General features: G+C 40.7%; 1 protein-coding gene across 1 annotated transcript in view; it reads right to left on the bottom strand.

Annotated features, from left to right (window-relative positions):
• The window catches only part of ADAM12 (ADAM metallopeptidase domain 12), a gene marked incomplete at its 5' end in the record, with an annotated part of 192,183 nt that overhangs the window by 142,041 nt on the left and 24,162 nt on the right, over positions 1 to 25,980 (bottom strand). Inside the window, 1 exon segment of the mRNA XM_080403123.1 lies at positions 2,387 to 2,460. Within this exon segment, the coding sequence (XP_080259249.1) occupies positions 2,387 to 2,460 (74 nt within the window).

Below are 25,980 nucleotides of genomic sequence, written 5' to 3'. Positions count from 1 at the left end.
TATCCTGCTCTGCAGAAATGCATTCTCTCATTTCTCTCCTGGACCTTATTTTTCACTCCACGAACCTGCGGTCCCCCCGGCCCTGGCGGCAGCAGCGCCGTGCGCGCTGCCTGTTCCATGCCCCACATGACTCACCTCCTCTGCTGCGCTGGCCTCTCCATGCCAGTGACAAAATGCCTGGCACCGTCACTCCAGACAGAAGAAATGCAACCACCAGCTTCCACGGGCAGGCACAGAGGCCTCGATACTGTTTGCCCCGGGGAGCACGGAGCAGTCATGCAGACCGATGCACTCTGTTATTTACAGAAACAGGCAACAAATAGACAACCCCCCACAGCCACTGAAGCAATTTCTGCACGGACTTGCAACACTCAGACCATTATTTCTTCTGAAAAATCAAAGTCAGTAATACCAGAGAAAAGGGAGAAATGATTCTGCAAAACCATGACCAACTTTTTCTGTGGTTTGGGATCTATGAACTGCCTCATGTGCTACGCGGGGCAAACACGGGCAAGGCTGATCGTACCGTTTTACAACACTACCTAGTAGTTCCTGCTAAGATGAGGAACCTCATGTTGTTAACACCATACACAACTCTTCTAGAATGCAAATCTTCTGGTGGACATCCCACCACAGAGGTAGGAAAGCTGAAAAGTAATCACTGATAAATACTATATTTCTTAAGGAGCGGATCTCAGCGTCTCCGAATCTGGTTAGGCAAACATGCTTATGGAGTTAATTTACTGTACTTTCCTGTCCTGCTTCTAAAAGGGGTGGAGACTGTATCTTACAGTTTTCTAAATCTGACTTTATTACAGGTACAAGAGAGTTTGGTATGTTCAGCAAGGCCTGTATTAGCAGTTTTATGTTCTTTTAATCGCTGACATGGAATGTAAATAGTTTCCTCAATTGCCACATACTTCCCATTCCTGAAGGAAGGCACACCCTTTGACAAAGATTAAAAGAATATAAAGTTAAATCCCTGTTTACTAAAGGAATTAAATTCTCCTGCAGTTACTGAAACAGAGCATGGGGATCCACATACCCTTCAAGGATAGGAAATGAACAACTAAGGAGCATTAAAAATAATGTAAATAAAGCTCAAGTTTTGGGCCTGATGTTGAATAATAAAGTGGACTGGATTTTATCACAGCTGGGTAATGTTAAGAGTTCATCCAAAAGACTGGAAATAAAAATTGTTTTCCTACAGAGGACTGAAGAGGTGCCCCATCATTTTCCATTGCAGCTGTCCATCACCAGCCCGAGGCAGCACGTACCGGGCCTCCCTTGGACATTTGCTTTCACATGCACATTCCTTCCTCTTAACACATAAAGCTGCGCCGCTTACATCTATGGTCTCTATTACAGTAAAAAAATACCTCTGCTGCTTTTATTTCACAGCAGGGAAATGTACAGAACACACAGATCCTTGCTAACATTTATAAAAAGTTTTCCCTACGTTGACAGTGATCTTTGGTTTTCCTTTGACGAGCAGCACATAGCTGTCCTGATCTGGATCCTCACAATGTATTCTGGAGATGCTCTTAAAGGAAAAGGAGTTGAACAGTTGAGAAGGTAGACTAAGACTTTGATGACTTTGGTTCCATTTGTCACGTACTTCCAGAGAACTGACTTAATTTCTGTATGGCTCTGTACCCCTTTGTACCGCTCTGTAAAAACTCTGTGGGACCACCTCCAAAGCAGCCCCCACTATCCTGCTCCGAAAGCTTACGGACACCAGCAGGAGTTGCCAAGGGCACATGGGAGAAGATGCAATATTTGTGGCTCACAAATAAGGGCTCAAGCTAAGCTTTGGTCACAAGCCTCGTGAAAAGCGCAAACATCCCATCCAGCCCCTCGCCAGCAAACCCAGAGAGCTCCCACTTCAAAGTCCAGCAGGGAGTAAGCCCAAACCCTTGACTCATCATCCCTAAGCAGATGCCTACAGCCACTGCACGGAGGCAACCATGAACCATGATCGTGGGCAGCATTAGGAAGGATGAGCTCAGCATTAGGAAGGATGAGCTCCCCAAAAGACTTTCCAAAGACTGTAGGAGTTTCCATGTAACTGTAAATAAAAGGTCTTACCACAGGAAAGGAGGACAAACCCAAATCAAATAAAAATAATGATCAACAGGAAAACACTGAGAGGCAACATGCCCATTTTCAGTCCCACATAAATGCAGATGATCATAGAGTTTCTTGCTCTATAAGCAGTGTGCAAATACACTCCAAACTGGAACAAAGAGCTGTTGTTAGGGGCCTGTTCCATAAAGGGACTGGTAGCAAACTTGGCCCCGGGTTACTTTCAAACCATCAATTTTAAAATTATAACCCTTCTCTCAGAACCTCCAGTACAAAGTGAACGTGCAACAAGGGTACTTACTCATTCCTCTCCAGATTGATGACTAGATGTTTGCTTTCTGCTTGTATTACAAACTGCAGCAGCGCTGGGTGATTCTGAAAAAGGAAAACAGGAGTTGGCTGCGTCCAAACCCAGAGCCCATCACCCCGCACCCAGCTCTGACAGGCAGGGGACACGTGTTTGTCACTGCAGGATCAGGCCCTGCTGGGGAAGAGCAAGCAGCTACAAAGAGAAGTGTTCGTGGTGCCGCAGCTCAGCGCGAGCAAACATCGAGAGGCGGCACAGGGCTGCAGGATTTCACACCCAGTCCTCCAGACATCACCGTGTGCCCTGAAGCAATTGCATCACTTGCAGCTTTGCACATCAGAGTGCAACTTGCCTGGGAAGATAAGCGTTAGTGGTACAGGACACATCAGTTCAGGAGACATCTGAGACAGTTTTGAGTTTTCCTCTTTTTCCTCTCCATATAATAGCATACCTACATTAAACACTAATATCTTATTAATGCTCAATCTTGTTGTGCTATTTTTATAAAGTGAGGTACAGATAATCAGGCTGGGGCTTTGCATGACCGTTTTCAGTTTAAGATATCTATGTTCAAAGCTTTAATATCCTGCATTAAGAGCAGACCTGTAGTGCTGTGATCACCGTCAGCAGGGTGGCTCTAATAGAAACACTTTTTCCCTGAAGGCTGAGTATGCTCAGCATTCACATGTAGAACTGCACATGTGATCATGGAAACTAAACATAATGTACAGTCATGCTGAACTATTTTTTCCCTATAAACAGCTAAATATTTTAATATGTGTTTTAAACCTTTCATAAGGTATTAGGAAGTTTTAGCTTAAAAAAATAGAAGAACTGGTGTTGGAGCAATTAAAAATATGGTCAACAGTATTATCAAGCATCTCTGTGAGAACAATAGACAAAGTATTTGTATGTATACAAGTATTTAAGAGAATTTTCTAAACAAGACATCAACAGCAGGGCACACGGAAATCCCAGTTGCACTCCAGCGTGGAGCAGGGATCAGGACAGCTGGATTGCATTTTCAGCACCCTGATGACTGTGTGCAATCTTCATATTGCCATTCCCCTGACTGTAAAACAACCTTTTTTTTTTTTTTTTTTTTTTCCATCTCAAGCATTCGAAGGTAAATCCACTATTTTTTGGAAGCTGTGAAGGAGCATCAGGAAGGTCTGGTGAGCCATTTGCCCGCAGAGGCAGGAGGGAGCGCAGGCTCCAACATCTGTTTGCAGAAAGAGGCAGTGCACCTATATGGGCTCTTACAACTGTACCTCAAACGAGACGACACAGTGTACGATATGCTAGTTAACCTTCATCCAAAAGACTGAACTCCCATACATTTTAAGACTGTTTACACTTAACTTACATTTCATTAAACAAACTTACTGGTTTGCGAGACAGTATTTCCTTGTTTTGAAATTCCAACAGTAGCTCAATATATCAGTTGTTCCTCTGTGCACTCAATATGCTTTTCTGAAGATTTATGTCAGCCAGTTGCAGTAGTGAAGCAGGATAATTTTAGGGTTATAGTATTTAATTGATTTCTTGAGAAATGTGTCTGAATTTGCGACTGCTTACAGGGGTGCCTTGATGGAGCCCCGGCTGCGTGACAGTCAGAGCACCCCGCCCATGAAATGCAATGGTTTTTAAATTATTTGGAAAATTGTAGATGTTTATTAAAAAGTGAAATTGTGAGGAGGACGTCGTAGACTAAACAAAATTACAATTTTGTTATAATAAAAAATAGCTGACAACTCCCCAGTGCTCTCAGACATTATTAAGCACAGATTGTGACTGACATACCATCACTTTCTTCTAAGTGTCCTGCCCCACTGCTCAGGCAAACCCAAACACGTTTTTTCCTCTCCCCATGCAAAACAGCAACAATATTGAAATTCTGCATCTACGTAAACTTTTCAGAAACCAGATCCTGCTGCAATGCTAAATAAATGCTTCAGACTATCCTTGGCATTCAGCAAACACATGGGAGTCATTTATTGGCATGAATATTTAGGAGTGTTGATTACCACTTTAATATTAGTGCATTGGTTCCAAACCCCGTAAGATATACATACTATAGGGTTCTGAGAGAGTAAGATACAATTAGTTCAATATAATACAGTAAAGAATGAAGATATTGCAGTAGCACAAATGGATTCTTTTCAGCGAAAGGTCCTCTGTTAATATGCAAATGATAACTATGTTTATTCATGAGCTCACAGTGGTACTTACTTGAAAGTCAGTTGATGTTAGTAAGCTGTAAAGTTAAAAAAGCAGCTGCAGAAGAAAACAGACTGTCACAAGACAAAAACGTATCTGGGAGAACTCCTAAAGCTGAAACTTCTCTATCGAGCACAACACTGTCCCCAGTTAGGATGCTGGACTGCTTTGTATGGCACACAGGTTCAAATTCTTGCTTTACCATAGATTTTTCTTTCAAACAAACAGCTCATTTCCTTGTTTGCCATCTGGAAAGAGATGAAACTATATTTTTTCTTATTCTGACTGGCAGTCCTAAGCATAAATCCAGTAAAAATCACACGCTGCTCGGGTGGTATAGCGATTGGAAACACATAGGAACTTAAAATGATACAATTCTAATGTGAAAGAAAAATAAATATAATTCAGAAAGGGTGGGTTAGGTCTGAGGGGTGGGTGGGGGTTGTCTCCCTTTTTTTAATGTATACACTTGTGAGATGAACTCAGATCTTTTACTTTTTTTGCAGCAGCGGTGGAGCCTTCCCTAAAGTATTTGCACAGTTCTGCTACAAGACCTCAAAAGCTCATTTTGAATCTCATGAAGCACTGTAATACTCTCCCCTTACAATCAATATTTTCAAAACTGAGTATCAAGATGAAACAGGAATCACTATAAATACAGATATTAGATTGCTCATTTATATTTTCTCTTTAGAATAATCGAAAAAGCACATACTATTCTGCTCAGAACATTTCAGAAAGAAACACTTGTTATAAGCCTTTCTTAAGAACCACAAAAAATAATTTCCATGCTGATACCAGCACTTATTCCCACATCGATCCCTTTAAAATTATCAAATATGAAAGTAAAGTGAACCTTATGAAGGTAGCGTTATTTAAACCATAATGATTGATTTTGCATGGTTCCACCTTCTTTTGTCTACACTGATGTTTCTAGTTCTTTCTACTCTTCAGCTACGGTTTGATGCTTTCTTTTTGGCAATGTTTTTGTGGCATAAGAGAAGATTTCATCAGTGCACGCAAACTTTTCCCTGATATCCTAAGAGGCAGCACTGACTGCAGGATAATTGAAGTAGTACTCTCCCAAAATTTTCCCTCTTATTTAGGGGATTTACTTTCAAAATCTACATCAAATTGTATCAGCCGAAGAGGAAAAGCATTTTTCCCATTAATTTGCTCCTTGCTTGTTTGCTTGCTGAGGGACATCGGTTTGAATTGCTAGAAGCGAAACTTAATATTCTGAAGGAAATTAGTGAAAACACTAAGTTAAGGCTAAGCAAGAATGCTCTCTGATAAAACAAATAAAAAAATGAATAAAGCACTACTTGAACAACTGGAAGCTGGTGAGTCAGCAGCCTGTTTCTGAGTCAGAGAAGCTCTCTTGTTTTCTTACAATGGAGCTGAAATCACCACGCGCTAGTAAAACTAGTTTAAATAGTACAAGTTTTTTAATTACTGTTAAAATTTTTCTCTTTTTAATCACACCAGCCTAGAGATATTAATACAGAAAAAGAAAAGACAGGATGGCTTGGGATTAAGGGCTTCCCCTGTGAACCTGGAGGTGGTGTTGGGAGCCCAGCTCTACCATGGACTTGTGTAGTGGCTTAGGGACAGCTGTGTTTCATTGTGGGAACAGCAAACCCTCCAGCTGAGCCAACAAGTAGCACCTCAGCTCTTCCTGGGCTTCGCTTTCCCTTTCCACCTCTTTCTTCCAACCTGCCTCTGCAAAATGGACATGGCAAGAGCTTTCATCCTTCTGTCTTTGTCTACTCAGCATGCAAACTGTTTGAAAGGCATGCTTCCTAAACACGGAGGTGAGCAAACAGGCACCTTCCTTCTGGTAAAGGCATCAAGGCATTTCAAGAACAGTGGCTCAAAAATAGCAATAATACTTTTTTTCCTTTAGTTGCTCATGTTTTATCACACCACCATGAGTACCAAGTCTCAGTAGCAGATTTTGAACTCATACTTTCCGGGACTGCTTTTGAATAATAATCATATGATAGCCTTAAAAAAAACCAAAACAAATAAATCTGGTTTTATGCCTGAAATACTAGTAGCTGTCCATTTGGAGTACATTTGTTCACCTTGGTGGGATGCCCATTCTGGAATTTGAATACAAAGTTGTTGTCACTGAGCATATTTTTCTGCACAGTAATCTAGGAAAAAGTCTTAATCATTGCTGGATCATCTCTTCCCTTGGGCTGTGGAGCTGGCAGCACTGTGATCACACTGTGGTGCTCTGAGTTTTTCCCCTGATACTGGCTGTTGAGATTGGTATAGAGTACTTCATGTCATTTCTTATTACATTTGAAGAGACAGAAAACTGATTAAGTGGACAGTCCTAATACATTTATCTTTGTAAATTCCTCTCTATAAAAGATGAAAGATTTTACTCGATTAAGATACATGAGTTAGACCAGCACGTATAGATTTAAATAAATAAATAAATAAAGATTCTAGCAATACATAATAGAAATAAACAGAAAAATCTGTGGGCAAGGGGAAGAGTGTAAATAAACATTAATTCATTTGGAAAGAGAAATGCATTGTGAGCTGTATCAGATGTCCAAACCCAGTATTTGAGAACAGAGATCAGCACAAGACACAGAAACAAAAGGGATGACTCTGCTTCTCTGGTTTCAAGGTTTTAAATTATATCCTAACATGGTAGACTGAAATAGGCAGGTTTGTTTAATCCAACAAAGTGGTTTCTAGCCCCTCCAGAGCTGCTATTAACTTCACTAAAGCCAACTTTGCAACAGGGTCAACTTTGCCTGTGGTTGACCTACACCCGTGAACTGCTTGTTACACGCCAGACCACAGTTCACGTGAACTGTCCTGACAGGTCACTGGTGGAACACTCCTAGCCTCAAATGGGTCAAAATCGGCAAGATAGTAAGGAGGAAAAAAAATTAGAAGAACTATAGATTGCAATTAGTTGTATGCAACAAGGCTTGTTACATTTAACACGGGGCAAATATGAAAACACAGCAAAAACTCATGGACTGTCACATTTAATAATTAGTTGCTTGGACTTCAGATTGAAGCAAGAGAAATAACGTCATCAGTGAGAAGCAGAGGAGAAAGAAGAGATTCTAGAAGCCACTCCAGCCTTGCACAAAGCTTATCATCACTGTACCGGACCATGACAACAAAGTACCATTTTCCCATAGGATGCATAAAGAACACAGAGATGCAAGCAGTGTGCAGTTTATTTTGACCACTACACAAAGCCAGCCGAGCTGTGATACGGACGTGGTTGTGGCTGGTAGCTTAGCACAGTGTTGTACAAGGCAGGTGGGTGCAGAAGCAAATCCATGCTTGTTTATGAAAACAGGGAGGGGAATAGTGAAACCAGAATATGTTTCTGAAACTTCAGCAGGTGTTTAGAACGAAACTAAATGCATGCGAGTTCATTCACCCAGAATTACCTACTCACATGGCCAAAGACAGCCGACGAGGACTGCTGCCTTTAGGTTACCTGTTTTCCCCCAGCGTTAACACACATCAAACCAGACTTGATGATGTGATAGTCAAAGTGCTCTCCCAGGGGATAATTCAGGAGTATTTTTTAAACCATGCAAAAAGGACCAACATTTACTCGAAGGATAAAACCCTATTTACATTCCCCTGTATGTTCCTGAAAACAGAAATTCCAACACAAAAAAAGTGAGGGTTCTAAGTTTATGTTAGCTCTTAAGCATAGCTCTGGAAATGAAGGACTTTTGAGATATATCAGATAGTTACATTCCACCAAATCTAGATGCTTTTTCTCATATCTGAAGAGCTAACATCAGGAATTAGAAATTGCATAACTGACGAAAGAATACATTAATTCCAGTAGGGATAAATGCTATGCCATTTTCTGCTATCTATATGAAAAAATACCCCACCTCCCACTCCCCTTTATTTATCACACACTGACCTTCTGTGTCGGTGCTTTCACAAGCTAAAAGGTATGTTTATAGGTATCATATTTTTGGTCTGGTATTACTCCTCTTCTATCCGTAATACACAAAACTGGGAAATCTATAAGAAATAAAGCCACCTAGGGAATCTTACCATGATAACTGGAATTCAATCCAACAAATGCAAGCTGTCTACAAAGAATATACATTTAAGGTAATTACAATGAGCAACAAATACTATAAATTGCATGCACTGCTTTTAAATCAATAAGTATTTCTTCTTTTACTTTGGGCTTTAGTTTAGGAGTGAACACAAGAGGCTATGTTTCTTGCAAACACCTCCAAAACCAAGTGATATTTCATGCGGGCATGAAAAGTATAAACATTTAATTCATATTGTTTTGCAAGTTCCTGAGGGCAGCAAATTCAGCTGTGCTTTCCTTACTGTCAAATGACAAGCATGTATCCCTGTGGCTGTATATAATGAGTAGCAACAAAGAGAACAGAGTATTTTGCAGTTGGTTGGTTGTTTTGGTTTTTTGGGTTTTTTTTGTTGTTGTTGTTTGTTTATTTTTTTTAAATGGCGTAGCAAAGAATCAGAGCCCCTTAACAAATTGGCTGAGCCACTCCAACAACGTAGGAAACCAACGACCTTCTAAGTTTGTTCCCAACTTTAAAATAAAGTGATTCTTTGAAAACAGAATCATCATATTCTTCTCCTTGCTGATGGTAGAAATAGATGCAAGATTCTTCTATCAGTAAGGCACTGTTTCTAACCCAAATTTCTTTTTCTACACACACTCACCCCCCACCCCCACCTTTTTCAGTACCTCCTTGTATAGCGCAAGAATCTGCTGCTTGGCGGCGGTCAGGCTTTTCCACCCTCTTCTTTGCCTGTCCCCTTCACCGCCAGCCAGCGACCTGTCACCTGCTGCCCACCACAAGGCACAGCAGGAACCATTCATTGCCCATGAGGTCCTAAGGGAGGGACAGTGCAACAGCAGCAGCTCTTTGCCTCTTCCCAGGCTTCCTTACAGGAACAGAAAACCCCACCACGGAGCTCGTGTGACATGCATAAAATAGGAGTAACAGAACAACCTTGGGACTGACCCCAAGCAGCAGACTTCTCTTCATAAGCTAAAAAGATTTTCAATCAAAATGAAAAAGCAAAACCAAAACTGTAGGTGCACTGCCTCATACTGCCAGCGGTCCCAGCCCCTGGCCATCAGGTTATTTGGAAACATCTGCTGAAGCTCCAACAAATCTCTATAAAGGGCTATTTAAATTAACAGTTCCTTGCTCACTGTTGGTGTCCCAGGATCCCTATCTAGAGTTAAAAACCCAAGCAAGTAAGGCTCAAGAAAGAGGAAACTGAGAAGTTAATTGTGCCAGACCAAAATCAATAAAACTACAGAGCTCTAGCACACAGCTTCCTGGTTTCCATGCAGAAACGCAAAGCTAATGACTACTCTGGGAAAGGGAAAGCATGCTTACAATTTAGCTACATCCTTTTTGTGAGGTATTCCTGATTTACATTTTTTAAAAATTAAAGAATAACCTAGCTAAGACGTTCAAAATGTCATAACATTATGAATCAAATAATTCAGGAGTAAATCCAAAATAACCAGTTTGATGTTTTAAAGAAATCTGCATCTTCTGAGGCTGAGTAGCTATGCTATGAATTTATTTGGTGTCAGTAAAAAGTCAGGCATGAAAGCTGAATGCAACATTTACACCATATTTTCATTATCGGGCACTGAAGTTCTGCTGAAGCAGACTTGTGTGCATTTGGCCAGCTAAACAGGGATTAACAGAAAATTCACAACTTTATACGTTAAATAAAGAAAAGTAAAATGTGTTCTCTCTTGCTTTTTAATTAAACCTATGCAGTGCAAATGGGGCAGCCTTGGTTTTTAAAGCAGCTATGCAATTATCTGCTGAACTATATTGGTTAAAAATAGGTCAAAAATCAACACTCCCTTTTCAGGACAAACTTTGAAACTAAAAAAATCTTCCAAAGACTCCTAAAAACAAGTTCAGAAAACAAACATGAGTGAATTATGAAAAAGGGGGCTGGTTTTGCCAACACTTTGAAAAAAGCTGATCGGGAACGAGCTCCGCTGTGTGTCAGGATGTGGTTTGGGAGAAGGATGCGTGCTGTAACACAAACCAGCCAATGCGAGGTATGGAAGCCCTTCCTGTATCTTTGCAGCAGGATGGATGCAAACCAACATAAACCAGCATTCGGTGTGTATTTATTACACTTCTCTGCGTGCCTGATGACCTGCAAGGAGTCTGCTCCGCATCTGGGAGGGGGTGATTCGTTAGATTCACGAATCACAAAGGAAGGAAGAAAGGAAAATGCAACAACATATGGTTTTGACTGAGTGGGAATGGCTGCACCAAACTGTGAACTCAATTTTGTATTAAGAACAACTAATAAAAATAATAAAAAATACGTATGCTTTCAGCCAGCTCTCATTTATTGCAATGTATCCCAAACAGATCCCCGCTTTGGGTGCTGCCTGCCAGCTCCTTAAAGGACTGTCCCCGCAAAGCTCTCTAAGGCCACTAAACGTGGTCATTCAGGTGCTGACCTGACTCCATGGAGCACAGCACCTTCCACCCGGACCATCGGCATGACTGGCAGGCCCTCAGCTTGGAGGCAGGTCAAGAGCAGCCGTGCTTTTTCAGCTGAGTCTGATGGAGGGGGGTGTTTTCTATCACAACCCATGTTGTGGATATGTAGTTATATCATATAAATATATCATCTTTATATCATATATAATATATCTTATTATTTTTATATAGAGACCATATAAATTATCATCTTTATATCACATATATCTTATTATATATTATATCATAAAATATATCATGTATATCCACATATATGTGTGGATATATAGCTATACAGGAAAGACCCTGCCCTGCCCATCCTCTGACACACCGCGACCTCATCAAAGAGATGGGGCAGGAGGCTGCTTGCACCAGCGCTGGTTTTAACTTTTTGAACAATCAGCAAATAGAAAGGTCTTTTTAATAGTAACGAAACCAAACAAACAACAAACCAAAACAAAGAAACAACCTTCCTGCAGAGTCTGGTTGAAAGACTGGTTAAAAAAATCAGTCCTCTCCTACATAGTTTTTTCCTTACTGTGTTGCCCCAGAAGGTTAAAATAGAAATATCCACAGCCATGTCAGCCCCTGGGGGAGTGTGGCTTTATATTTGGAAAAGACAACTGGTTACCACCACACAGCCTTGCAGGTCCGAGGAGCACGTGGCAGCTCACCGTCCCAGCACCTGCTGCGCTACCACGTCTGCTTGTGGCAGCCTTGTGCTATCACCTCTGCACCACCACGGGTCACTCTGCTAGAGAAATGGTGAACACCTGAAAAGTTCAGGCCCAGCATCAGAATTTTTTCCCTGATACAAAAATGGACACAAACCTGGCAGAGGAATGAAATAAGCTGGAATTTTCTCAAAGTAAACCCATCGTCATTATGCAGTATTTACACTGTACGTATGAATCACAACTGTTCATTTTGCTATCAAACAGATGGAAGCAAAAAGTACCTCATTGTTGGAATACATTATGTGCTGCTTAAACAATGCTTCGTGGAAGGCTGTGCAAGGAAAACAAACGTGTCTGTTCTGTAGTAAAGTGTTACAAAACAAAACTTAATAGAGCTGGCAGCTAGGAAGCAATTGCAGTGGGTCTGGGTAGACTTAGTTATTGAAGAGAACTCATCGCAGACGGTCCTTTGCAATTTGGGTAATTATAACGTGAGTGAGCAGCTGTTGATATTTGCCAATTTAAAATGTAGGTGAACTTCTTTGAGGACTATGCCATGTAAATTTAGTAGATCCCACTTGGATTTAAAACTACCCACAGTTTTTAAAAGTAAAATTCCTCCTCTTTGTAAGGACTCTGGGGACCGTGACCTCCTTTTCCCAGGAGTTTGATGACAATGTCATATTCTTCCAACGTACTCAAAAACTCAAGGTCAGGCACGGACTGTGTCAAAGACTGTAGGTCAACTAGTTGCCCACTGTCAATACGTTTTATGCAGCTTACCCCCTTTGTCCTGCCGTACTTTCTGTGAGTATTCCAGTTTAATATCTCTACGTTCTGCCACCCACACATCCACTGTGTTTTAACAGAGCTGGAGCTGAACAGCAAACCTGACCCTCTTTAGAGACACCTCTTCTCTCTGTCCATGCACGTAGTTGTTTTGGCATGTATTTGTGGGGAACTCACAATATGCTGTGCACTGCGGGGGATAAGAATTGTGATGATAATTACTTCTAAGTTCCCAAAGATAAGAAATGAGGCGTCCTCCAGATTATATCTGAAAATGTTCTCCACAGTGGGAGCTGTCTGGCATGCTGAGCAGGGCACAAGCAGATGAGCTCCGTGCACTACGCACAACAACTGTATGCACAACATATTTGTGTATGCTGGGGAAGCAGCAGACCATGAGAACTGTGTTTCAGGGCCAAGAGAAAATTAAGTCTGTTCTGAGCTGTGCCCATTCCAGTTTTCTGAGCCACCTGCCCAGTCCTTAAGTCCCTTCAGCGTCACTTCCATCCTCAAGTGACTGCGACAGTCCCGTGATGGAGGTTTCTCCACATCCTTACGGAAGGGTTACACGGCCATTGATGAGCAAAAATGAAAACCATCGTCAGCCCCCTCCCGATACTTTCATGGTTCAGCTAACTAAGACAGAAAGCAATAACGAAAAATACAGTAGTAACTGTGTCCACCGAGAAGCAAGCTGAGATGGCCACCCATTTCACTGAACTGAAAGTCAACTCAGAATACTTCAAGAAAGCCCATAAATAATTCTATCACTGAAAGAGGATTTCAGATGCTTTTTGTTTCCTGTCAATACAAATCTGGCTGGGCTCAGTAAGTTATATTAAATGCACATGTATCTCCTTCAAGCCACATTTCATGCTCTCCAAACATCTTTCTCTAAATTAGATCCTTTCATATTCCTTGAAAAGCTCAGTTCTTAATTAGGAAAGAGTTCTGATTTTCCATTTTCATTAATTCATTTGATTTCAAGATTTGGAAGCCAGGGTAATTGCAACTAAATGAAATTTATTGAAAGGGAAAAAGATACAATCAGTTTCAGACAATGAGAAATGTGGGAACTTTTTTAATGCAAGTAAGGGGTAGGTCTGAATGTCCTGGCTAAACTGAATCCTTGACAATGCAACAATCTCCAGAGAAGCAATGATATATGTTTTGCTTCTCTGAATGAACTCAGAGGATTGGCTAGATTAATGCTTAAATCACTTAATTATTTGGCTTAATTCACATGCTGTTCTTCACTTTCAGATCCCTTCAGCTCCCCTCCACTTGCACTGCTCCACTGCACCAGGTCTGTGCCAAGATCTCTGAGCTCAGACTTCATTCTCCCTAAACATTTTTTCGTATTATGTGGCTCAGATTAAATCTTCTTTGCTAATTTGTTATTGCAATCACAGATATGCTTCTGGATTCAAGTTTCCTTTTGCATCACAAGTACTGGAATGCAAACCGAAAGAGAGGAGATGGTATTTAATTTCCACTCTTTCAAACTGTAATTTCTCTCTGATGATCTTTTGAAGATGATGAATGAGTTATACAAAGACAGATAAAATATTAATATTTTCAACCTAATAGAAAGGGCAATTTTACCCCAATCTTGGGCTACTCAAGATAACTTGACAAACTTTCCAAAGCTGTAGTTCCAAGACAAATGAATCATTTTTATATCCTGGAATGTGCCCTAAGAGAAAGAAGAATCTGAAGATTTCCTAGTAACGCAAATGATATCGCAAACCTGTGGGCAGCATCTCACATTCTTCTGCTTAATTAGAAAGACACTTTACTTACAGATATCTTATCTATACATTTACATTCTTGTAGAAAATAAATTACATGAAGTAGTGTGGAAATCTTGGAAAGCCTATCTAAAAAAGCACTCTCTAGAACAAAAACATATGTTGTTTTCTGAATGATACTCAGAGATTTGAAGTATTAATGTCCAACATATTTCTTGCTACAAAGGCAAAGACAAAACATAGATGAAAATGCCGTTACCATTAATATATACACAAAAAACTGTAAACAAAGCGTATCTATTAATTAAAAAGTACATTTTAAAAGATATCTAACTAGATTATAGAAGGCCAGTATGCTTCTAATCCCTCCCGTAGATAATGTGCATAACTATTTTCAATTATTAACTGAGCTTATAGAAAATGTTTCCTTTATTACCCATAGATTCAATAAGAATAAGCTATAAAAGATATTTCTAGAGCAAGTTTTCTCATGACATATTAGATAAACTTGTCCGTCTGAAAATAACCCCTGTATCAAGGTTATATAAATTGATATTAAAGTTCAGCGAAGATCTGCTTTACACTAAATCATCCAGAAATAGCACACCCTTTCTCCATTGAAGGGCATGCGGTAAATAACTGAAGAGGAGGTAAAAACAGATAATCAATTATTTCAGTTGGCTTCAGGGTTAGTGCTGAAATTTTCAGCCCCTTCGAGAAAAAGCAAAAATCAATATAGCACGGAATTCTGAGATAACAAAGAAAGAAACATCTCAAAGGCATTTGCAACATGTGATAAAAGTATAAAGAAAAGTCTGCTGTCACCTTCAGCTCCTCTACCACACAATGTAAATGAACAAAAATATTCCCGTTTCTTTGCTGAACTGACTGCACAGGGTTAGAACACAGAAAAATGAAAATTCTGCAGAAGGCCCATAAAATGCTTCAATTGCTCAACCTCAGTCTTATGGACCAGAATAAGTAACAATATTTTTTAGTTCAGCCAGTGGATGCTGGAGTCAGATACCCATAGGGACTGGGGGAAAATAAGTTTGACAGTAGTTTTGAAATAATGGGAGAAAGCAGCAGTTGCTCTTGCAGCTAAAAGATGAGGAGCAAGTAAAGTTTGACACTGCAAACTTTATTTGGATCGCTCTGGATGTAACCAGACCTCTTTCTGAGACCTGCCTCTGCGAAACACAGGCTACTACAGTATCCCATCATGAGAGAAGACTGTCTATCCACCTTTCCGGACAGCTTTCAGTTGCTCTTAGGCTTACATATCATTCAAGCATGTATTTACGATGTTTACCCCGCTTCTTGTCACTCCATTGTTTGTACGAGCGCTGCTATAACTTTGCCTGCCTTCCCCAATACCAGAAGCCAGTGAATTAGCACAGGTAAGACAGAAAAATAAGGGTCATCTGAGACAGTTTATTTTATGTGCTTTCGCTTGAGAAATGCAATAAAGCTCTGACAACACACTGATTTAAATGTTGGTGAGAGTCTCAAATTCTCTGTGTCTTATTTCAGTTCCAGAGATTATTCCCCACCCCTACCCCCACCCCCGGGATTAAACCCAGTGGAAATTTAAACACAAGTTTCCCCAGGGATGGGCTATGATACTTGGAGTATTAAGGTATTTGCACTAGCTGCATGGTGTGCCATATGCTGTTGAATTTCCATCAGCTTTGGAGATTTACTGTCTTCTGAGAGACCTAGAACTACAAACCAACTATTCTTTGTAGGGGAAAAAAAAACAAAAACAACCAAAACAGAAAAATCATATTTTCCAGCTTAGTATTGGGAAGAGTTGGTAACCACAAAAGAGATATATTACTGAGGAGCACTGAGTGAAAAAATCTGTTGAACACCTGAAAATTTCTATTAGGCCAACCACAGTATTATCTGCTCCCAACATGCCACGCTCTGCATCCCATCTACTGCCTTCATAGCTACTGACACAGAACTGCAGAAAAGATACTGAAAGAAAACAAACAAACAAAAAACAACAACCAAAAACAACCACTCACAACCAATTTGAGACTGAACGTGTTTTCATTCAGACGATCCTTCAAAAAAACCCAACAATCCCCGAACCCATCACCATGTCTCCGTTCACTGCTAGTTAAAGCTCAGACAGCTCTGCAACACAGCCCATGTGTACCAGGACTTTACAACCCCAATGTCCCAGAATGTGTTTTGAATTACTTCATGCTTATTGTAAACAGTTGAAATTGTCATCTCAGGATTTGGTCTATTTATGATGCACTCCAGTTAAATCCTCTCCTCCCTTCCCCCTTCCTGAAAATCTTTTGAAGCTTTGATGCTTCCTCAGAGTAACAGATGACACAAATACGAGCCTGCTGCTGCCACCCAACATTGCTTATGGCATTATACTCCCAGAAAGCCATCGAAGGGCCTCCAGTGAAGCCCGATTATTTCTGTGTAACAAGTTTTCCATCAAATCCAGAAAGATATACAAAAGAGACTTCCCCCAGCTTTCAAAAGATTAATTTCCCCATGCAAGTTTTGTTTTCACCGTTTTATAGCATCTACTTTGGAAAGAGGCAATGAGGAAAGTGCTACTACAGGACATAGTCAACAGTTCACATAGACACCGTATTTTTTCACAACCTGTCTCGACAGAATGACATATACATCTCTCTCTTGAACGTCCCAAATTTCCCAAGGAAAGGGTTTCCTCAGGCTGTCTGCTGCTGTTCTCTGAAACTGTCTTGCACATCTGTTAGGTGTCTCTATCACTGCTGCAACCGCACACCTATAAGGCAGAGATGTGCCACCATCTCCATTTACAGATGAGCAGCTAGAGCACGGAGAAGCTAATTGATTTGTCCATGATTACACGGGGACTCTGCAGCACAACACAAAATTTAACAAGTCCTTCCAGAGCCATAACTACTTCCTCCGTAAACCAAACCACTTCAGGTTATAAATATCCCAACCTCTGTGGCATCCCAATCCGCCTCTGTGATTTCAGTGCCCAGCCATGAATTAATAATGAAATAGAACAAGCAAAAGGCTTGACTTCTGCCAGGGCATTTTCTGTTAGCTGAGATGGAGTTATAGGTGATGTTGTAGTTGTCTATCATTATTTAGTCTGGTTTTAGGTTGTGCAAAAACAGAAGAGAAAGAAAAGCTATGGGGCAAGAGTCTTCATCCTAGGCAAGAAACAGACGTTCCTTGCTTTTAGGTAGTTATAATATCTGAAAAATCCAAATCTTATTCACTGAAATGTAGAGATGGCAAAAGTTTGCAAAGCATGTATTTATAAAGGAGAAAGAATTGTCTCCATTTTACATCAGATAATAGAAAATGTGGCTTATGGAACCTCAGAGGTTCCTGCCCCATGTCAGGATCAGCTATACCTCTCTCATTAGCAGCCGTTTCTCTGGCTTCTGTGAAAATCAAGTACATTCCGAGAGACTTCAGAGCTGCCCTTCCTCACTATATGCACGTAAATACACCCTTTTCTCACTATCTTCATTACTGAGCTCTTACTTGCTGCCAGGTAAGGCCATTCATCTTGCTCCTGCTAGTTGTGGAGCACACCTAACAGTGACACAGAAACTGACCACTCCCTCTTGCCCTCCTGCAGCCATTTACACGCTGCAATGTTTATCACGTCTCCGTCCAGCCTCTCCCTCCCTAGACCGACAGTCCCAGCTCTCTGGTCCTCCCCGCGGGCAGTGGCTCTGGACCTCCAGCCGTTCCCGGTGCTCCTTCCTCTGGTCTCCCCAGGCGACCTCTCTCTCTCTCGTTTGTTTTAATGGCTGTTCTCCTTCCCAGTAATTATTCAGTGAGGATCTGGTATGAAACACACACAGTCTCCAGGGCTGCGGTCTCCTGTGAGATTCAGCACCTCAGTGGTCTGGTCCACAGCCTCCTCCCCACACTACTGAGTACTCCAGCCACTGGATCATTATTAACGAACAGGTTTGTGCCACACTGTTACTCTTCAATACACCTTTTATTTATTCAGTACTCCTTTTATTTATATTTTTCTTCCCCACGGAAAGCAAGAAGTCCAACCTTTCATTGAGGTATGCACCTGAACTACTGTGTTACCACTCCTTTACAGCCCTTTAAAAAAACAAAACCACGTAATGCTGCACCACGTTGCATATTTAGTGACGCGAGCATATAAAACTTTGCCTGTGAAAACATGACATATTGCACCAGAATTCTCGGTTTTGTACTCCTGAGTCATATAAGTTAGCAGAATGCGAAGAGGAAGGCTTCTGAAAAGGTTCGTTAGTGTGTCCGTAAGCAGCAAGTGTTTGCCAGACATGGGTACCACTATGTTGTAGCACAGTGTCAGCCAACACAGTACGTTTAGAGCGGGACTTTGAAGCACAGAAGCAAGTCAGATTTTTTTTGGCAGGTTTAAAAGTATATATAGTTTTTCTGGAAATTTTCATCCAGGCTCATCAACATATAAATAGAGAAGGTCCCTGCAGGGGTTCCCCCTACTGTGCTGATTTCCTCAAATGATGAGGGAAGGAGCATTTTAGAGCCATATCACACATAAACGACTAGCCTTGCTCACCAGAAGACTAAAGAGTTTCAGAGAGCAACTCAGACGGACAACTCATCGAGTTGCACAAGAAAATAATATTTGAGGACCGAACAAGTTGGTTAGACTTAGAAAGGATTAGGAAGAGCAAAGATGCCACGCCTGTACTCGTCCCCTGAGGGATTCCTGAGCAACTGACTCTGAACTGCCTTAGCACAGGGATGTTGCATCAACAGTTACTTGCTTTTACATAAAGACTCTGTTTTTAAAGAAACCTGCATTTCATGATACATTTGATATAGGTACATAAAATGAAGAAGGTATATCAACTGCTCCGCCCCAAAGAACTCAATTGAATTTTAGTTTGCAAATCAAAATTCACAGATAAGGATACCTCACACGTACAAACTCTAAACTAAATACACGGGACAAGTTATTTCCTATCCGTCTATCAAGGCTGTGACAGTGACATTGCATCAACAGACAAGATCCAAGCTCCCTAAAATCGAAGAAGCAAATTTGCTCATTCTGAGAGATGCAGAGGAATGATTTTGTGGGATAGGTAAAGACAGCAATAAACTGCCATATGACTTTATTTTATGCTGAATAAAGTTCTCACTAGCTCATGGTAGACTGTCAGGTGCCAGACAGCACACCAGAAGAACGTGAAAGTAATTTCACTATCGCTCTTGAGAAACTTTTTGAACTTTCACTGCTGTGACAAGAAAATATATGCACATAATATAAAACTGTAGAATGTAAAAATGCAAAATGGCCTAGTGGCTGCTAAAAAAAACCCCAAAGCACAGAGTAGGATTTCCAAATCGTTTGGCTTGATTGTGATGGCTAATGTAAGAATTCACATTCAGCTTAAGTAATACACCTGTGAGACACAGCTTTGTGCTTGAATGGTGATATATTGATTCGTCTTTCCCTGAGAAAGATAAAGATTTTGCTGGAAAACCAAACCAGCATTGCCTTTGAAGACTTCAAACAGAGGCTGGACTCTTCATCTAAATTGTTAGTAATGAAGGCTGTGAAGAATTGACCTGAACCACCTGACCTAAACTCCTCATTTCATGACATTCGGGGGAAGAGGGGGTTCTGTGTCATAAATCCATCTCCTTTGTTACCTGCCCAAAATTATTTGAATTCTAGGAAATGTTGTGCAGCTCTGACACACAATGGGGAACCCCACAAGACACTTATTTCATATACATCAGCCAAAATATCTGTAGCAGCTGCTGCTGCTGCAATTTTTAAGCTCTTTAATGATAAGACCAATAAAATCCACACTTTTAATGACTGAATACTGGGGTTTTTTTTACAACTTGATTTTTTTTTTTCACTGCCTAGTGCTAAGATTAGAACAACTCTATCTACATATATGAAGTTCATGACATTGGCAAGTATGTTACAAGGACACACTGATAAGCTCTCCGCTTCTAAATTAAATTCCTTCCTAACAACATGTCCTAGAAGAGCAGAAACATTGATAGGAATTCCACTCAATAGTACATATTATGATCTGATTTCAACACACAATCTTGCTGTGACCTTATTCAGCCATTTTTTCCTCATATGTTGCAAAAAAATTCAAACCATGATTTAAGAGCTGAATCCTGCAACAAGGTTGGAAACAGATTATCTCTATGTATATATAGCTATAGATAGCAATATAGACACCAATATACCTGCTGTATTGATATAGATACAGATATACCCACTGAGAAATTCATAATGCGGTGGGCAGGCCTCAGGAATCACTTTTAAAGAAATGGCTCAAATCTAGTTGTCATTATCTCCATCTCAAACCCACATATTTAGAGAAATTGCTAAATACTAATTCTGTGAAGGCCAAAATTAGAGTTTATTTTAATTTTACACACTGAGATTTCTTTTAAAATAAGTTAATAAAAGATGTATGAAAGTGTGTTCAAACTAGTACATTAAATTTTAAAATTAAATTAATGTTTGATGATTAAATGGCATATTAGAGAGCAGTAAAAACGTAAACATGAAAGAAAAATACATAGTATACTGAAATATTATTTCTCAAAATGTTCCTTAAAATAAAGTGTTTTCATGTCAATGTTAATCTCCCTCAGAAGAAAGGTGATCATGCTAAACTTGGACTGATTCATATGGCTCATCATACACTATAAAGATATCAGTTAATGCTCTTCATAGTACTTACAAGATGCTTTTAAACTGCCTCAGTGATTGCAACAGTGAAAACCGTCGTATACAGCATTGCAAACACTCCTCTTTAATTCTTTGAGAAGTAAAATCTTGAAAATATTTGTTCCTTTGTTATCACAACACATGCAGGATTTATCCTCAAATGCAAGACATCCCTCTTTCCCCCAGAACAGCAAATCCCTGCTCCCTAAAAAGTTGTACAGTGAGTGTAAGAATGCAAATAACACTATTAATCTGAAATCAGACATTACCAAAACCAAATTAATGTCCCATGACTTGGATTAAACATTACTCCCATTTTGTAGATGGAAAAGGCCGAGACAATAAAAGGGGAGTTTGCTGTACAAAGCAAACAATTTTGGTTTCTGTCTTTAAAAAGCCCAACTTTTTCTGTCCTTACTTTAAATCTGACCTCTGCATCTTGAGGGTTTCCAGGCTCTTGATGCTTGGTTTCTGCAGAGGGGTGGTTTTCTGTCCTCCCTCCTATGGGGATCCTGGGAAACAACCGCCTTGGTCTGGAGGGCTCCCACCGATCACAGTTTAAGCCCGTCCAGCCCAGTTCTCTTTTTTCCTTTATAATCAACGTACCATGCCAGCAAGCCATTCTGCACTAAACTCGCAATGAAAAAAGGACATCAATATTTTGAAATATCTTTTCATTGCAGCTGAAGCCTTTTACAACCAGAAATGCTAAAGTAATAAATAGAAACTCAATAAAGTATGAAATATAGAACTTTATGTATAATTATGGGTATTTAAATTTATTTTAATTTCTCTCTGCAGGGTGTGCTTTTGGGGTTTGGCTTTGATTTTTACATATGCCACTCTCTTATTCACTGTAATTTGCATGCCTCAATGTATTCTCAATAGCTACTTCACTAACAAACATGACATCTCTTGGCAATAAAAGGTTAAAATTCACTTTGCCTTCTGACTATAACAGAAATACTTTTGCAAGCTAATGATTGTAACAGGCTGGTCTGCTCCCAAATAAACATTCTAGGGATTTCCTGAGGTGTTGTTTTGTTTTGCCTTTTCTTCACCCCCCAACCCCACTCCCCGCCCCTTTTTAATTGAGGGAGAAGAATTTGGAAGGCACAGCAAGCTTAGAAGTTATTTCAGTCAGAAATGTGTATATGTTGTCTTTTTATACACTTTTAAAAGTAAAAAAAATACATTTACACAGCTTCTGGATATTCATTTTATAGAAGAAAAAAAATATCTTTAAAGCTTATCCAACTCATCTCCTTCTGCCAGCTTCCCTTGCCAACTCTTTCTTAGTAATGCCAGTAAATGCCAAAAAAAGTCTGGTTTAAACAATGTTTCTGTCTGTTGAAAGCAAGAGAAAGGCAGTTTCTGTTGGAGATACTCAATTTAGGGATCCCACTTTTAATCCTGCTGCTGAAAATGCACCCTGACCATGTCAGCGTAGCAGAAGGGAGTGTGCAACGCTAAACCGGCAATGCGCGAGAAGTTGCTTTGAGGACAAAATTACACAGTTCCTCTTATTGGCTTTTCCCGCAACAGATTAATTTCCAGAACCTCCCCTCTCCTTTGAAAAAGGCAGATTCAGTCTCTGCCAAGGAAACGGTCCTTTTTGGGGCAGGGATATTACGGCTGTTCAGATTAACATATCTAAGAGCTTTTGTCTCATCGTCACTTGCCAGGAGCTGAAGCAGACCTCCTCCAGCAGCGCCTCTTTTTCAGTACAAGATGTACTTAAATGTGAAAACATCTAGGGAAGGATGATGGAATGGGTGAAACTAAAGTAAATAATGTCATCTGAGAGACACCAGAGTAGGATTTCATCCAAGATTGCTGCCCGAAGGAGCCTGCCATCTCCAACACTCACACAAATGAAGTGTGCTGGAAAAGACCATCTGCCAGCGCGCAAAAATTAGGCATCTCAAGGAAGATCTGATCCTCCCCTAGCTAGGCAGCAGCTCTGACTAAAACTGTTTGCTCCTGTGCCCGTTTAAGTGGCATCAGGTAACACGTACAATTCTCCTGAATATTAGAATTATCTATAGGCTTCACATTAAACATCTAATGTAAAATGCTGCCACCTCAGAAGGAGGTAAAGCACTCCAGACAGTGACGACTGGCTGGGAAGGGTTTGGCAGGTTCACCCCCAAAAAGACTGGTTTTGTGCAGGACTTCTGAAGTGCTCCTCCAAGGATGTGGTGAGTGGAGAGAGAAGGAGCAAACACGGAGATGAACCCTGCCAAGAAACCGCCCAGTAGTTCCTGGTAGAGGGAGATGGCCAGAAGTTCATTCAGCAGAAGCGCAATAAAGTTGATCCTCATGCAGGAGACACAGTAAGGGCAAAGGAATGAGGGTAGGACCTAAGAGCACTTCATTTCCTGAGAGTGATTCAAACTTCAGAAGAAACAACATATTAGCGCCCTGGAAGTTGGGGCAGAGGTTGAAAAGGCAATGACAAAGTCATAGCTGGAGACCTAAATGGAGCTGAATGCATTCCGGTTTGCTGAAGGAGCAATGAGAGGTGAAAATACCTCTCCTTGGATCCAGTGGCCTTGTCAAAGCAACCATGTGTGTCTAACTGCTGCATTGGGGTGAGCAAACACATACTTCATTGCAACCAGTATCACCAGTAGATTCATCGTTACACTGACCAGCAGCATCACAAGCACGTCCTTGCAGGACAGGGATGAGACCAAGTCCAGCAAAATGCCTGCAGGCTCTGGCAGCACCCCACTGCACACCTGCACCGTGCACACAGAAATGCATCGCACAAAGTACCACCAAACACATTTCGTCTGCAGTCTCCCCAAGCTTCATCACACTGCTGCGTCTACAATGTTGTCAATTGCAATTTTGTTAAATTAAGCTTCGAAAGTTCAATTATACGTTAAAACCGTGTCCTTGAGGAAAGGCAGTGCACAAAAGGGACACACGATTTCCTCAGGGTAGAACAGCAAACTTTCTGCTATGATATCAATATGATACAGTTAATTTTTACCTCATCTGCACAAGCTTTTCAAAAACAATTGGCAGACTTTTGGCAACCATTTTATTTCTAGAAAAACAGCAACACTTTGAAATCCTTTTATTGCCAAGATATTGCTATTGCATTTAAAAAAGGCTTATTTTCAATCTTAATTATTTTTTTCTTATCAAGCTTTAAACTGCATATAGCCTCTATGATTTCTCATTACACTTCTGAGAAATGAGAAGCATTCCTATAGAAGAGGTAAATCAATGGGGGGTTGAGCAAATCATATTGAAACCGAACCATAATTCAACAACAAAGGCATCAGGCTTGTTAACAATGGGACTCAATGGATCAACCAGCTAAATTTACCTCGTGGTCCCTAAAATACACACCGACCAGAATTCAATTTACTAAGTCTTCGTCAGGCATACATCAGCAGCTCTTACTTTCCATGGCCTTCCCCTGCTCAGAGGACTCGAGTCCTTTGAAAGGTTCCAAGTGCTGCTGCTGCCGCTGCCTGCGAGTCCTCCAGCGCCTCCGTGCCGGAGCTGAACGCTCCGTATACCAAGAGCACGTGGGGGGAGAGAGCCTGCTGTAGGAATTACCTGGTGCTCCGTTTGACTCAAGGCAAGCACAATAAGAATTAAGAACAAGGGAGATTCTCCTCTTGCCTGTAAAAAAAATGATCACATGTTCGTAGCTGGAAAGCAAAGTATTATTTTAATCCAATACTGAAATTCATACCTTACGCTTGCAAGATCTGTTGCAAGAGACATGAAATAGCCAAGTATAAGCTAAATTAATTCAATATGAAAATGCCTCAGTACAAGCACTTTACAAACCCAGTATAATGCCGCATAATTGCAAGAACTTAGTTTTAGATTTAATACCACGTTAAAGGGCTGTTAGCATTAACTGCATCGTTAAAAATAAAAATATGTTTTCCCATTTTTATTACGGAAAGTATGATCTGTTTGTTTGGATTTTGGTTGGTTGTGTTGTTGTTTTTTTTAAAATACCAGTCTGAAAACTCATGCTAAAGAACATGGCTTCAGCTCCATCACCTTACAGAGGACCGTATGAATGGATTCCTCCAGCTCTGATCTGAGACACTACCTCATAGCTGGGGGGTCGCAGGCAACAAACGCCACAAAGCTCTTCTGCAGAGTCCCATCGCCTCAGCTGCTGGCAGAGGGAGCCGGGGTGGTACGGGGCGGGGGGGGGGGGGGGGCAGAGCTCACTCAGCGCCAGTGCATCACTGGCGATCTTCACTGGCCAAGTATGACAAAATTCCTCCCAACAGCTCAGCGTGATACAGGCTCATGAAAGGGACTTTCACCCTGTTGAGGGCTCCAAGATGTTAAGGGGGGCAAGGGGGGGAAAGTGTCTGGTGAATGGTTAATATAAAACTCTACATTTTCTGTTTATTGAAATAGCAATCTCTCTCAATAATATCTGCTATTTATATTGTGCATAAACTATCACACAAAACTTTACAAACTTAACACACTGTATCACTTAAGCTAAAAATGAAATGGACCATTTTCTGGGATGAATCCCAATTGCTTAACACTTCCCAGTATGGCCAAGCGTTTCAGGCAGGAAATGAATACTAGTGTATCTAGTTGAAACCAGGGCACTGATTCAGTGCAGACAGAGAAAAGATTTTCCCCTACTCAATCACCAACACAAAGTTTTTATTGGTGGTCCCAGCTCCAGGAATTTCTCAAGCCTATAGCTGCTATGTAAGATCCAGCAAGTCCCTAGAACCAAGAATCACCTACCGACATTTCTAAAACTTTTCATAAATGAAATTATCAGATTGATTGATTGCTTAAACATAGCTACGGGGCTGGATGAGAAGAAGGGAACATGTTTTCCTCCATGAGAACCTCCTCTTGCACAGGATAGGGTGAGAGGGGTGGC

This window comes from Falco punctatus, assembly GCF_963210335.1.
Source record: "Falco punctatus genome assembly, chromosome: 9".
Lineage (NCBI taxonomy): Eukaryota > Metazoa > Chordata > Aves > Falconiformes > Falconidae > Falco > Falco punctatus.
This window is presented reverse-complemented; position numbering and strand designations above follow the sequence as displayed.